Below are 15295 nucleotides of genomic sequence, written 5' to 3'. Positions count from 1 at the left end.
AAATACTGTTATTGGCTCATATTTCATTCTCTTTTCTGCATCTTCTTCAGGAGTTGGCTGTCATGGGCCTGATAGTAGGGTCTATGATATATCCATGAAATGAATATGGTTTTAGGGTCTATGATGTATCCTTGAGATGAATATAGTTTCAAAAGCGATGTTATCGATCCATATATTAGAATTCTCACTCGAAGGACCCTGTATATATAAAGATGATGTATCCCTTTTCCTTCAAGGCATTAGCAATTGTTGAAGTTAATTTTTTTCCCTGAGATTTATGACTGTACCAAAAATCAGTTCCACAAATGAGTCTGAATATAGCCTCCCATCATGTTCTCATATTACTGACCTTGATAACCAGGTGGAAGTGCTCATCTTACAACTCTGAGTATGCTCCCATATTTTGTTTGAATTGGTCAAGATGTGCATCAACATTTGTTGTTGTTGTTATTATTATTATTATTATTATTATTATTATTATTATTATTATTATTATTATTATCCAGTAAATCTACAAATTAATGTTTAGATTTGACAATCAGTCCACAGCACTCTCAAAATCACCCTCCTGTGGTAAATTATAACCACTCACATTCCAACTTCTTCTACTTAAGTTTACTTTGTGTCCTCGTAATGGAGTAATGCTAGTTTCAAATTGATAGATTTATTGATTGACATTTCATTTATTAAAGTGCTTAATTTGTATATGATATGTTTCATTATTTAAGAAGATTGCAATCTGTCAAGTGCCTTGAAGGGTGAAGAGAATGTTGGTATAGAAAAGCTGTAAGATTATAAAAGAAAGATCCTTTGTAACTTATTTGTGTTTTGATAAAAGCTTACCGAAAAAAAGCTTTGACAAGAAAAATTAAATGAAAGAGAGCAGTTTAGCACTAGTATGAGTGGAAATAGAGTTAAATTCTGTCTTTAATACGTCTTAAAATGTAAATCCCAAGAGTAATGGACTTGCATTTCTTAATCCGGGTGTTTCAGAAGGAGTAGGCAGTAGTATGGACTGTTTTGAGTAGAAAAGGTCACATAGACATATGTCCAATGTATATCGATTTACAGATGTTAGTATGTTATGCATGAAAACAACCTTATAGAAAAAATTATGCACAAGTGACTTATTGATGTATTTATTGAAGCAAAAACCTTACATCATGTGCAACAGTTCAACACAAATAACCTATTGATACATATATTGATGCACAAACCTATGCCCTTAGGAACAGTTCACAGTATCTGTTCAAAAATTCCACATCAAATTCAGTACACTTTTCAGCTTCCATGTCAAGAGTATCTGTAGCTCATCAGAGGTTGTCTTGACATTCTTTAATGGGGGAAAAACTATCCATAATGCAAATGACAAATTTGCCACGTGAGTTTATTTTGCCTCTGTAGACTTTCCTGTTTTGAAGACAAAAATCTAATGGATTAAGGTTTTGGAACCATGATGACCATTGAACTTGACTATCATGACCGATCCATCTTGCAGGGAACATTACATGTAGATGATGTATCACTTCACGGTTGGAATGTGCAGGAGCTCGATCATGCTGGGAGAATATGTTCCGTCTTTTAGCCAAACGTTTGTGCATCAGTAAGTCATTTGTGTGTGTTTAAATTTTTTGTAAGTTTATTCTTATGCGTGCCATACATGCAGCTCTAATTCAACACACATTGCAAATTGGTCACATGTTCATATGACCTCTTTTTAGTTTATTCTGCTGCCTCCCAACATATTTACATTCCTCTTGAAACACCATTATGGAGGGATTGTGTTAATCTGCCCACTGTCGGCAGTGTGGAAAAGGTACGTTATTGAAAACACATACTGAAGCGCTTGATCGAATTTTGATTGATCATGAAAGACTTGGAAAGAAAAGTGATAATTATATCCTGTGTACCACCTCTTGTGATATTAATTAAATTAAAAGAAGTTAGTTGTGTCCAAGGAAGAAAATGAGGACATGTGTTATGTAGTGTGTGACCAGAAAAGATGTGTATAGTTTTATTCTTTGGTTTGTTTGATAGGAATCTGTATAGTCATACAGTGTTGTGTAAGAGGGACAGTTACTAATGTTACTCTACCTATTTGGAACCAACTGTATAAACATTTCTTCTAGTCATTGCATGGATTGTCTGCTCTTGCCAACTATGTTAGTGTAATATTTGTGTACATACATACAACCAACCATGTGATGACAGACAATTTTTTCCATGTTTTATTATTCTAAAGTTGTAGTTGTGTAAGTTAAATGCTTGGGACAGGCAGCAAATAAATAAACTTAGTATTTATAAAAACTGTAAAATGTTATTATAATATATAGTGAAATAAGTTTGCTAATAAAACTGTTGTGCATTAGTACAAATTTAATGTAAAAAAAAAAATTATTACCTCCAGATCCTCATTAGGAAAGTTGTTTCTACTACTCTGGGTAGCCACTAATGGATTCTGACTCATAATTTTCTACTAAGACTGACAACATGTTAAATGACGAGGCAGTCTCTGTACAATGAACTATTAAGTGTTTCAGTAATATTGTAAGATAACAGAATTGATTTTCACCTTACATTCATAATGCCAAAATAAACTATTGAATCCAATCACCAATCATCTTTTTGTATTTATGAACATAAATCGGTATATCCTTTGTGCTGTCTGAGTAAAATTTAATTGTGGGAGAGTTCAATTATAAGGCCAAAAATAAAAGGAAAAATATCTTGTTTCCCCACCTGTGTAGATATAGAAAACACCTCGAGTAGGCCTACCAGTAAGAAACTAATAGGTCATATTGTCTTACTGGTTGATTCTTGCTAGAATGCTGTGTATTACAGAGTAAAGAACCTTCAGCAAATACATACATTACATTCCTGGAGAAGGAAGTGGGAAAAAAATTGGTGTTGCGCACATAGCTTTCAAATATCTCTCCCATCAGGTTTTCATGAACAAAGATCTCAATACATATGAAATTCATGGTGTACAAAACTGTTATCATTCCAACATTGCTCTCTGGATGTGAAACCTGGACCTTATACCACTATGATGTCAAGAAACAGGAATGTTTCCAACAGCAGAAACTTCAGTCCATTATGAATATAAGATGGGAGGACTATGCGACTAATGTTGCAGTTCTTGAGAGACTACAGATGAACAACATCTGAGTCACCAGCTCAGATGGATTGGCCATGTCCAGCGCATGAGTGATGATAGATTCCATCAGCAAGTCCTCAGCACTGGTAAGAGACCTCATGATGCCCTTATGTTGCACTCCAAAGATTAGCTCAAAATGACCATGAAGAGCAAAACCAATAACTTCATCACTTGGTATGCCATTGTAGAAGATCTTGCTCTCTGGCTTACAACCACCCTAGCTGCCATTATGATATTTGAAGAACGATTAAGACAGAAAACAGAGACTCATAAAAAATGCAAACTTGTGTCTCTCCTTCAGTTAGGTGTACTCTATATAACTGCATATTTTATGCAAGAATTGGCCTGTTAAGCCACCAATGCCATTGACACAGTGAGTAAATGACTTCAGGAATTGAACGCAAGAAGCGTACACTCAGAAACGAGAACCAGCCGCCGACATATATACATACATGCCTTTCAGCATTCAGTCTACAGGCCTCTGTGAATTAATTATGCACTTCCAACATGTTCCATTTGCAACAAATTCTGTGTGCTTGTTCTATTCTATGCCTATCTTTAAAACATTGTAGTCTTCTTCATCTCCATATGCTTCTCTATCAGAGTCCTTTATTTTCCTAGGTAACCTTTCCTCCTCCATTCATCTCGCATGACCCCACCACTGAAATTGGTTTATTCCCACAGCTTCATCCATAGAGTTAATTTCTAACTCATTCCAAGTACCCTCCTGACATTACTCCCACCTGTTTGTACCAGCAATTAATCTTACTAGGGTCATGTTTGTACTTCCAACTTGTGAATAAGATTATATGAGTCCACCCACCTTTTATTCTGCTGTACTGCAATAAAAATATTGTTCGAGAACTCGCTTCTTTCTTGCAGAATACCATTGATCACAGCTGCAAGCTCACTATATTAGCTTTGTTGCACCTTCATTCAGTTTCATTTGCTATATTAACATGCATCTTAGGTTCTTGAAATGATCCACCTGTTCCAGTTTTGTGTTTCCTACCTGATATTTAGTCTCTTTGATTTCTTCCCAACTGATATATCACTTCAGTCTTGGAAATGCTAATTTTTATTCCATATTTACTGCGTCTCTCTTCAAGCTGCAAGATACTGTATTAGATTGGAGGCTTTCAGGACTGTCTGCCAATAATACAAAGTCATCAACATAGGCCAAGCTGCTTACTACATTTCCACTCATCTGAATCCCTCCCTGTCAATTTATACCTTTCAGTAAATGATCCATGTAAACTATAAACAATGCTTTCATTAATTAATTAATAAATTAATTAAATAAAGGTATCACTAGGGAAAATAGCTCTGTAGTGTTTTTATTACCAACTACTAATAAGCTAGTGTTTCGGTGATGGAAGAATCAGCCGCTGAGGATTCCTTAATGTCGCCCAGGCTATGCCCGATTGTCTTTACAGTCTTTGTGGAGGCATCTTCCATGTACCCATCAAGTTTGAAATCGAGGAACAGCTTCCTACAAACAACAACATCAATCCCATCATCAGCCGAATCTCGGCGAAAGGAACTCTGGAGAAGGAAGTCACCTGTAGGATTATGGGAAGTGAAAGAGAAGCCAGTTGCAGGACATCATCTTCAATATGGACAATGAAAGACGCTTAACAAATTAAGATCTGGAGTGACACGATGTAAAACCAACTTGAAAAGGTGAGGGTACCGTGATCAAGATTTGTGTGAGTGTGGTGAAAAGCAAGATCATGGACACCTTCTCATCTGTAGAAATCTGCCTAAACCATGTAGTATGAAGGATTTGGTGGAAGCCAATGAATATGCCATCTCGACAGTTGAATACTGGAAAAACAAAGTGTAAATAGAGTAGATGTAAATACATTGTAATGACTTCGGACTTGGACAAATAAATTAGCAACTACCGTACTGATTAAAATACATGACTATTGAAATGGATTTACCGAGTGAGTTGGCCGTGAGCTTGTATTCAGGAGATGGTGGTTCAAATCCCACCATCGGCAGCTCTGAAAGTGGTTTCCCTTTTTCACACCAGACAAATGCTTGAGGTGTACCTTAATTAAGGCCATGGATGTTACCTTTCCAATCCGAGCAGTTTCCCATCCCTTTGTGACCGAAAACCTTTGATATGTTGGTGTGACCTTACCTTTCTCATTCTTATGATGCCAAAAACCTTTTGATAGTGTGACGTTAAACCATTAGTAAAAAAAAATTATTTTTTTTCTCAAAATAATGCATGTAAAAGAAGTTATTTTGAAGTTGTGAAGAAGAAATTACCAGGCTGATTTCAGTTTCATGCAAGAAAATAATTGAAACCTACAATGAAATCTATGCAACCAGTTTCTTTAAGATACGGTTGTTCGTATTTGCAATGATTTTTAGATAACATAAAAAGTTTGATTTTTGATGTTGTTTAGGTTATAATTATCAGAAATGATGCAAGGTCCATATTTTGTTTTGGATGATGCTACCATTCAAGCATTGGAAGTTCATTCAATGACTGAATATCGGAAAAAAATCTCCATAGGAAGTATTAATGGCAGTCCTTGGTAATGTATTTGGATACTGGAGCATACAAATCTGCTGTTTCAAAGCTGAAATATCAAGTGCTGTACATTGCTCCACAGCTTATCTTAGAATTTATTTTTGGAAACCCTACTTCATTTCATGTTGAAAAAAGTGTCTGGAATTTTGATGAGAAGAGATTTAGGCTTTCAGTAGTATTATAGATAGCTCATCTACTTAACTTTTAACCAACAATACCCCAAAGAATAAATACCGGTATAACATTTGTACTTTAACAACCATCTTCTATTAACGCTAATTAGAGAGAAAAAATGAAAGGTATCTGACACTTCAAAAACCGTCCGGCTCCACGGCTAAATGGTTGGCGTGCTGGCCTTTGGTCACAGGGGTCCCAGGCTTGATTCCCAGCAGGGACAGGAATTTTAACCGTCATCAGTTTAATTTCTCTGGCACGGGGGCTGGGTGTATGTGTCATCTTCATCATTTCATCCTCATCACGATGAGCAGGTCGCCTACGGGAGTCAAATCAAAAGACGTGCACCTGGCAAGCCGAACATGTCCTCGGACACTCCCAGCACTAAAAGCCATACGCCATTTCATTTCTTCAAAAACCAAAGGTATCAGCCAAAGAAGGACGAGGGCCACAAAGTGGGTGAAAATTAAAGACTCCCTAGGCCTTGACATCTAATACTGTCCGGGTTGGAAAAGAACAAGAGTTGATCAAGAGAAGTTAGATAGGATATGTGAAAGTGAGGAGTCTGGCACAAGTAAGTGGAAGCAGTGCCAGGACTCAGCTAAGGACCCCATGGATGCCAACCCTTGTTCCCAAGTTAAGAACCCCGGGGGCTTAGCTGTGCAGTTTGGGTTGAGTAGCTGTGAGCTTGCCTTCTGGAGTTAGTGGATTCAAACTCCACTGTCTACAACCCTGATGATGGTTTTCCATGGTTTTCCACTTTCACACCAGATTGTACCTTAATTAAGGCCAGGGTTGCTTCATTCCCATTTCTGTCCCATTGTCAATGTAAGACCTCTCTGTGTTGGTGCAACAAAAACAAGAAAGAAAAAAAATATTCGAGGGGATGACCAAAATTCTGAGGCTCAACCAGATGATAGTGAAACCCAGATTGGTTTATACACTGGCATTCAAAAAAAGTGTAACATTTGATATTTTGGTGGAAAGCTCTGGCAAATTTTACACTGAATATGATTACCATGTTCTTTCTAATAGTTCGTTAGTGTTCAGTGAACATTACTGAAGGAGAACAAATAATGAATAACAAAAGAAGGCTTTTTAATGAAATATTGTAACCCATTCAAACAATGGTGAGTGCTCTAACACATTTTTTATTCATTTCACGCCAGTTATGAAGACCATTATTTCAGCATTGTAGTCTCTCTCGTACCTTTGATGCTGATTGTCCAGTATCTGAGCATTACCTGAGGGGTTTCTGAGCCATAAACAACATGCCTCTAAGTCCTGTGGACTCAGAAAAATCAGTAACGTTGTTGAATGATGGCTGTAGCTACCATTATGTAACAGAGGTTTGGAATATGGCTCTTTCTAGTATTGGTCGCCCTGATTCTCAGGATCATCCTATCTACCATAGAAAACCTGGTTCAGGCTGCACTTCTGCCTTGCAGAGGCTACAAGTATTGAGGCTCAGAATAGTGTGATGCAGGTCCACGACATAGCTGTAAGTGAGAACACAGACAGAAGGAGGCTCATTGAGGCAAATTTAACCTCTAGAAAACCAGCCAGAGGACCAACACTTCTGCTACAATAGCAGAGAGACCATCTTCATTTCATGTAGGTAGATGAACATTGGACTGAGGATCAATGGGGACGTGCTCTCTTCAGTGACAAGTCCAAATTCAACCTGAGGTCACTTGACGCAAGAGACAGGATGTGGAGAAAGACAGGATAACGCTTTGTCTTTGTACCTTTACCAAGATTACACCGTTTGGACGAGGTTCTGTGATGGTGTGGGGTGGTGTACTTCAGATAACTCTGATACCCTGCGTAGTTGAAGTTCACTGTTTGCAGTGGCGCTAAGGAAAAGCACAATGATGCTTCCATGGCTATATATTGCAACCCATTTTTCTGATACCTAGGTAAATTTTTACATGCTTTATTTGAGATTGTTCCATCACCCACATGCAGTATTCGTCAGACGAATGTCTGGCTAGTGTTCACCTGTTGTGCAGTCGCCCTTGTATTGACCTGTGGATTATTATGAGCTGCCTCTAGAACGGCCTCTTCTGTTTCTTCCAATGGAATGGGCCTATCACGGACTGATGGCTGTTTGGAAATAACGCCTGTTGTCCTTAGGTGTCTTTCGACATGGCAGAATATCAAATGTTTTGTATATTTACAAAAGTTTTTGTCCAAAAACCAAGTGTTGTGTAATACATCATCTTCATCAGCTGTCTAATGTGGAAATTGTCACCTTTTCTCCCTAACTCCTCTCTGCGGTAAACCATACATGGGTAAACTAATATCTCGCTTTCTTACGGCGGCAGACTATACAGGGGTACTGCTCATGTGCATTATCAATTGAGATACAAATGAAACTTCCTACATCAGTGTTTTCTATAAACCATGATTTTACAAGCTATGTCAAAAACATATCAGATGTAAGGCTTTTCAGGTGTTTGCTCTATTAACCAGCATTTCGTCTTAGGTCTGACACTAGACTCATCAGAGTGGGATGTGTCAGACCCTACCCACTGACGCTGGGGTGTATGCAGGTGAACTTATCAGAAGCCCTTATAAGAGGCACAGTCTGATAACTGCATACGGGAGATAAATCTCCACAATGGAATTATTGCCTGCCTAGCAATTCCGAATGGAATATTCTAAATTTTTCATTTACAAGCTATGTCGATTTCTGACAAATGAATATCAGCCTATCAATAATTATGCTTTGCCGAAGTTGTGAACTTATTGCTTGGGAGGATAATTTGAAACCTATGGATCCTGAATGTCATTACCTCCAGCCAACAATAGACAACAATTCGTATACAGCACATGGCTTGTCTGCCAAGACATAACGACCGACAAGGAATATTACTCTACAATTGAAACCATATGACCCAAGCCCGGCTTTTCAACTTATAACGGCACCACATGAAAAGTTCCCCCTGTGTTAACAGCCTAATTTTACCACACAATGTTTATTATCCATTAAACCGTTAATGAAACACATTTTATGAATAGCAGCATAGAAGCAAGACTGAACTACTAGTCGTGAGTTTTTCCTCTTAACCTGTATGTCAGCAAATGTAAGATTATTTTATAGAACAATGAGATGTTTCAAATGGATTTTACAAAGTCACAACTTTGTTGTCAAATGGAACACTAAGACCATGTATATTTTATTTGCTGTGGACATATATATCCGGCCCCGCAGTGTAGGGGTAGTGTGCCTGCCTCTTACCCGGAGGCTGGGTTTGATTACCGGCCAGATCAGAGACTTTTACCTGCATCTCAGGGCTGGTTCGAGGTTCACTCAGCCTATGTGATTACAATTGAGGAGCTATCTGACAGTGAGATGGCGGCCCCGGTCTAGAAAGCCAAAAACAACGGCCAAGAGGATTCATCGTTCTGACCACAAGACACCTCGTAATCTGCAGGCCTTCGTGCTGAGCAGCGGTCGCTTGGTAGGCCATGGCCCTTCGGGGCTGTTGCACCATGGGGTTTGGTTTGGTAGACATGTATATAACACCCTTTTTTGTTATGCTGATTTTACTATTTGACTTTCATTCGTTGCTGGACTCAGGATGTCCCCAATAGGGACGAAACATGTACCTACAACTTTGCTTTAAGAATAACAAATTTTGTAAGTATTGTAAAGGTGGAACTTAATGTTAATATCTTTAAACTGTCCAGAGTTGATAATACGAGCTAAACATGTCATATACAGTATTACTTGTAATAAGGTAAAACACAATGACAGGGTCAGTGGAGTGAAGAGGAGGAAATAGAAAGGAAACACAGAGGGACAAGTATAAATGCTACCTCCTTATACATATTTCATGCACTGCCATCTACAGATGTATGAAGATTTACAGTGTCTCCTTGTCCTTTTGTGTTGTGTGGTTTTGGTGACTACTAGGCTCTAGTCTATGTGTATCTGGATACTTTTGACTAGATATAGTATAGATCCAGAAGAGATTACAATTTCCTGACAGCGATAGGTCTTGTGGCAATGACGGGATAGGAAAGGGCCTTAATTAAGACGTGAAAATAGGAAACCACAAAAAACTATCTTCAGGAGTGCCGACAGTGGGGAGGAAAATGTCACAGTGTTCTGAGAATAAATATTACATCTTTTAAACACAAAGATTATTTATTTTATTTCTAAATTTACATTCCTGATTACATCATCTAGATGTGTAGACAAAGCTGGACAAGTTCAGTGCTAATGTGTTTTTGCACTGAAATTTTATGAGCTAAAATTACAACATGCACTGCAATTGTAATGATTTTGAGGTAATTAGGCTCTTTCATAGTCCAGAATATTACAAGAACACATATACAATCACCGTTATATGGCACATACAGTCGCACTAACATAAGTTATTTGTTAGTTACACCTTGTGATGACCATGTTATATTAAGTTAAAGCTACTGGCCTAGTCTCACTACCGTATACTATGACATAGTAAATTTTCCATGTCTAGAGCGTATTCATTATACATTACCAGACTGAAGCTCTATTTCTTAGGAAACAGTTCATTATTGAGGGTCGTTTGAGGTTGTCTTCTGGTACAAATGTCAGCTGATATTGACTGAAAAGTGAAATTTTTAAGACTAGACTTGAACTGACATTAAATAATGTCACTGAACAGAGTTACAGGTACACTTAATGGTCATATAATATTATGCTATTAACTGCAAATGAGGAAATGATAATGCATATTGTGACAATGAAGGCTACGTGCGGGACGTTTGGCGAAATGCAATAATACCAATGAGAGCGATAATGCAGGTGCAAAACTGAAAATGTGGACAGTTCTGGCAGGAAGCAAAATAATAGCACCGGAAAATTGTTGAGGCTCACAATAAGAAGGTCCCTAGAAGAAGCTAGAAGCTAGAAGCTAACTAACAATGGGCCAGGCACCCATAATGATCTGGACATAGGAACTTCTACAATCTTCTGCAGGCCTATATAAAGATCTCGACTGGCGTACACCAGTCAGTCTCGAGTGAGTCATTGTTGAATGTGTCAATGACGAGCGAACATAAACAGACAGTCGTGAGTCTGTGACAAATCATTCATCAGGAGTGAGTCGGTCAATCAGCTGAGTGGAGTTCAAAGAATCTTCCTAGTTGTGAAATGTTGTGGAATGACACTGCAATGTGAGAATCTGTGAGGAGAACAGGATTTTGATGTGCCGCTGTGTAGTGTGATCACCTGAGTGTGTGTTAGTGTGCATTATGATCATATAGGGCAAAAAAACTGAAAACTGAAATGCTAGTGAACTTGTAATTAACTGTAAATAATATTTCAATACATTCAGTGGATAGTAAAACACACTTCCTCTAATTTTAGTTTTAATGACACTAATAACCTGCCACAATATGAACAATTCTTGAACTGGAACATGCTAGTGCTGATCTAGATTCCAGAGACAGACAAATAGTATATGACCTGTATAAGAACCAAGGAGGCATGATAACTATTGATGGTGAATAACAGGAGGCTTATATTAAGAAAGGAGTACAACAGGAATGCAATTTATCATCAGCATTGTCCAGCCTCTATATCTACTGAGAAAGGTATCGAGAATATGGAAGGGATAAAGATCAATGGAGTGGAAATCAAAATGATAAGGTTTGCTGATGACATAGCTGTTGTTTAAGAGGATGAACAAAAACTATAGAGAGCATTAACATGAATGAACAAGATCTTGAGAGATAAGTACAATGTGAAAATGAATACAGTATAAGAAAACTGAAATCATGGTATTCAAGTGTGAACATAGTAGAACTGACATTACCATTCATGATATACCACTGAAACAGGTAAATACATTTAGACTACCTACCTGGGAAGTAAAACCACTTCAGGTGGCAAAATTTTGGATGACATAGGGAGCAGAATTGCACAGGCAATGGTAGCCTTTTAAAAGAAAAGGGTGTTGCTGAATCTAAAAGAGATTCATTAAATGCTGTCTCTGGAGTGTAGCCTTGTATGGCTCAGATACATAGACTATTGCTGCATGCAATAGGAGATGTCTAGAGGCAAATTTGAGATTCAGTGCTGGAGGGGGATGGAACAAGGCTGACAAATGAATAAATTCCTGTAATAATTGGTGAAAAAATATCTATACTATCACAATAAGGGAAAGAAGAGATAAATTAAGCATCTCTACCAACACAATACTGTAGTTTTATACCTAACGAAATGGAAGAAATTATACAGGAGAGGAAAGAATGAGAAAATTCTAGCTGGACTTTAAGAAAACAAGAGAATTTGCCTTGAAGCAGCAAGCCAAGCGATTAGGGTCGTGCAGCTGTGAGCTTGCATTCGGGAGATAGCGGGTTTGAATTCCACTGTAGGCAGCCCTGAAGATGATTTTCCATGGTTTCCCACTTTTACACCAGGCAAATGCTGGAGCTGTACGTTAATTAAGGCCACAGTTGCTTCCTTCCCACTCCTAGCTCTTTGCTAGCTCATTGTCACCATAAGACCTATCTGTATCAGTGCGATGTAAAGCAAATTGTAAAAATAACAAAAAGAAGCAGAAATGTGAGTACGGCACAAAATGACAAGAATGAACTGGATTGAAAGAAAAACAAATTAAGAAGTTTTGAGAGAAGTAAAGGAGCACAGAAAATTGTCAAAAGAAATGAATATTAGAAAATTTGTATTTATTGTACATCTTCATCACCAATATTTTCGAAGGCAAAGTGAATATAGGTAAAAGGTAAAAGTATCTGTAGGACATCAGGAGAATGGGATGTGCAAGTTATGCTTATATGGAATGAGCAGCCGAAGATAGAGAACAGAATCAATAAAACGTAACCTTTAGAACACGAATGAATGTACCTGGTATCAGCCTAATTTTGTATGCACCTCTAAAATTATATGTATCTTATTTTCTTTTCTCTTACTGGAATTCCAAAGTGCCGTCCATAAACTTTAAGTGCATTTATTCATACTAAGGTTCAAATTAGCAGGGAAAATATCAATTGTACCTGTAACTCTAGATACAAAAATTTCAATTTACAGTATCTCTTCGATCCTATAGATCCCAATAAAACAGGTGGTAGACATCACTGACTATTTTTCTGACAAACTACTTTGAGTTCTTCACTACAGTCTGGTATATCTACAAGAATCTAGTAAATCATATTCCTTTTACATAAGGAGTGGATAATCACCTGCCATTTTCAATGCATTCAATGCCATACATTTTAAGTAGCATAGTTGTAGGAAATTCACTGTTTGCATACAAAAGACTACAAGTCTTTTAACATTGCTGATTGATTCAGCTGCCAATTGCAGTCCAGTAAATTAAGACAAAGAGCAAGCTACTCTGGGAAAAAGACATCATATCTTATCTCTGGAAATATCCCCCTATTTGTACAATTAATTTTCAAACATGAATTGAGTGCCATTTTTCTGGGTAGGAGGTCTACCAAACTTGCACCCTCCTTCTCATAATCAAATTTTGTACTTAAATTGCACCATGTCTACCTTAATATGTGCCACTGTATATTTAAGGCTAATTTTCCTGACATTGCAGATATGTGGATATGTTACAGACTCCCTCAAAACTCTGAAGTATTATTCATAAAGATGGTAACATTTTCAAAAATTTAGCATTTATTTCATTTTTTATCATAAAGCAATATAACAAACATCAACTAATAGAGAAACTTTCAACATTTTTGTCTTTGTCGTATCCCTATAAGTGCTCTGTATAAGTACCAGCTGTGACACGGCATACGTCCACACCATATTCTAAGTCTTGCCACTTGTGCCTGAACATGTCAGGCATAACTTCTATAAAAGTACTGTTAATGCACCATTTCAAATTGGTGATGTCTGATGGCAGTTAGAGAACATAAACCTCGTGCTTCACAAATCCCTAAAGAAAAAATCACTGGGTGTCATGTTGGGTGAGCGGGGAGGCCACACGAGAAGTGCATAGTAGTTTCCCACACCAGTCCAGTCCAGTGTTTTGGGAGTAGCATGTTAGTATACTCGCACATGGCTGTTGAAAGGTGGTGGGGCTCCATCTTGCTGAAAAATGAAGAGCTCATGGTCTTCCTGAATTTTCAGAATGAGCCATTGTTGCAGCATATTGAAATAAGTGGAGCCTGTGACTGTTCTCTCAGCAAAAATGAATGGATCATAAACTTTGTGCCAAGACACTGCAAAAAAAAATGCATTTAACATTGGAGAGTCATGCATGAATTTAACAATGACATGCGGTAGCTCAGTACCTCATATGCAGATATTATACCTATTTACCAGGCCTCTCAGATGGAAAGTTGCCTTGTTACTAAAAATGAGTGTTAGTGAACCTGTCTTCATCCTCATCCATGAGCTCTTGTAAAGTGCAACAAAATTCTTTATGACGCACAGTAATTTGGCACAAGGGCTTGCTGCGGTTGATATTTATACCTTTTGCCTGCAGACATTTCCGTAGAGTCTTCCGCACATTCAGTTAAGACATGCATAGCTCCCTACTAACCCAATTGTTTGATTCCTGGGGACTCCGTTGGCACACTTCTTTCACTCACTCCACCATCTCCACCAATGGTCTGGGCTGCCCACTGCTCTTCCCCTTACAGGGACAACATCCTTTTTACCAAGATAAAGTAATTCATATGCAGGACATTTAAAAAACTTTGAGAGTTTCTCTATTAATTGCCATTTGTTGTACTAATTTATCTTGGAAAACAAATACATGCTGAATACTTGAAAGTTTTACTCTTTTTATGAATAACCATATACATGTATTGGTATATTAAAAAACTTTTAAAAACCATGGATCAGGATTCATCATTGACTAATCTTGTATTTAATCGAACAGATACTGTAACATTTAAACTATTTCTCTCTTTCTCCTGAGTTCCATTAATTATAAAAATAGTATATGAACTTTTAACATTAGCAAGTACAAACATGATGGTTCTCAATACATACAACTCTGAAGAAGATGAGGGATATCATGATCTGTCAAATATCATATATGATACAGTCGGTATATAGTCATGTAATGTAACAACATGTCTTTTGACTACTTCACTCCTTCTCATCATCCATGGCCACTACCTCTACCTGAGTAAAGTCTGGGCTAGCTTCACACACTAACTTCTATTGAAATACTGCAAGCAGGACATGAGTGAGGTGTATGCTCTTAAGCTAAATTCTCAGTGTCACACGCAAGTCCATACAGCTTAGTGTGGTTTGCTTCCATGGAAATGATAGTGTCTGTCAAGTTGGCATCACATTGCACAGGGTTTTCTGAAATAGGAAAGAACATTGAATTTATTACATTTGGCTCTTTAACATTTTGAAGTTCAAAATTTTCAAGTTTTCATCTCTGAGAAATGTGGAAATGGATTTTCCATTCAATAAGCTGAATTTA

General features: G+C 37.6%; 1 protein-coding gene across 1 annotated transcript in view; it reads right to left on the bottom strand.

The window, feature by feature from the left end:
* Positions 1-10016: 10016 nt before the first annotated feature.
* The window catches only part of ltl (larval translucida), a 202229-nt gene continuing 196950 nt past the window's right edge, over positions 10017-15295 (bottom strand). The window contains exon 8 of the mRNA XM_067152363.2: positions 10017-15171. Coding sequence (XP_067008464.1) covers positions 15065-15171 — 107 coding nt within the window. The 3' untranslated portion in view covers positions 10017-15064. The remainder of the gene's footprint in view (positions 15172-15295) is intronic.

This window comes from Anabrus simplex, chromosome 8 (assembly GCF_040414725.1).
Source record: "Anabrus simplex isolate iqAnaSimp1 chromosome 8, ASM4041472v1, whole genome shotgun sequence".
NCBI lineage: Eukaryota > Metazoa > Arthropoda > Insecta > Orthoptera > Tettigoniidae > Anabrus > Anabrus simplex.
The sequence above is the reverse complement of the archived record's forward strand: the minus strand, read 5'-3'. Positions and strand labels throughout refer to the sequence as shown.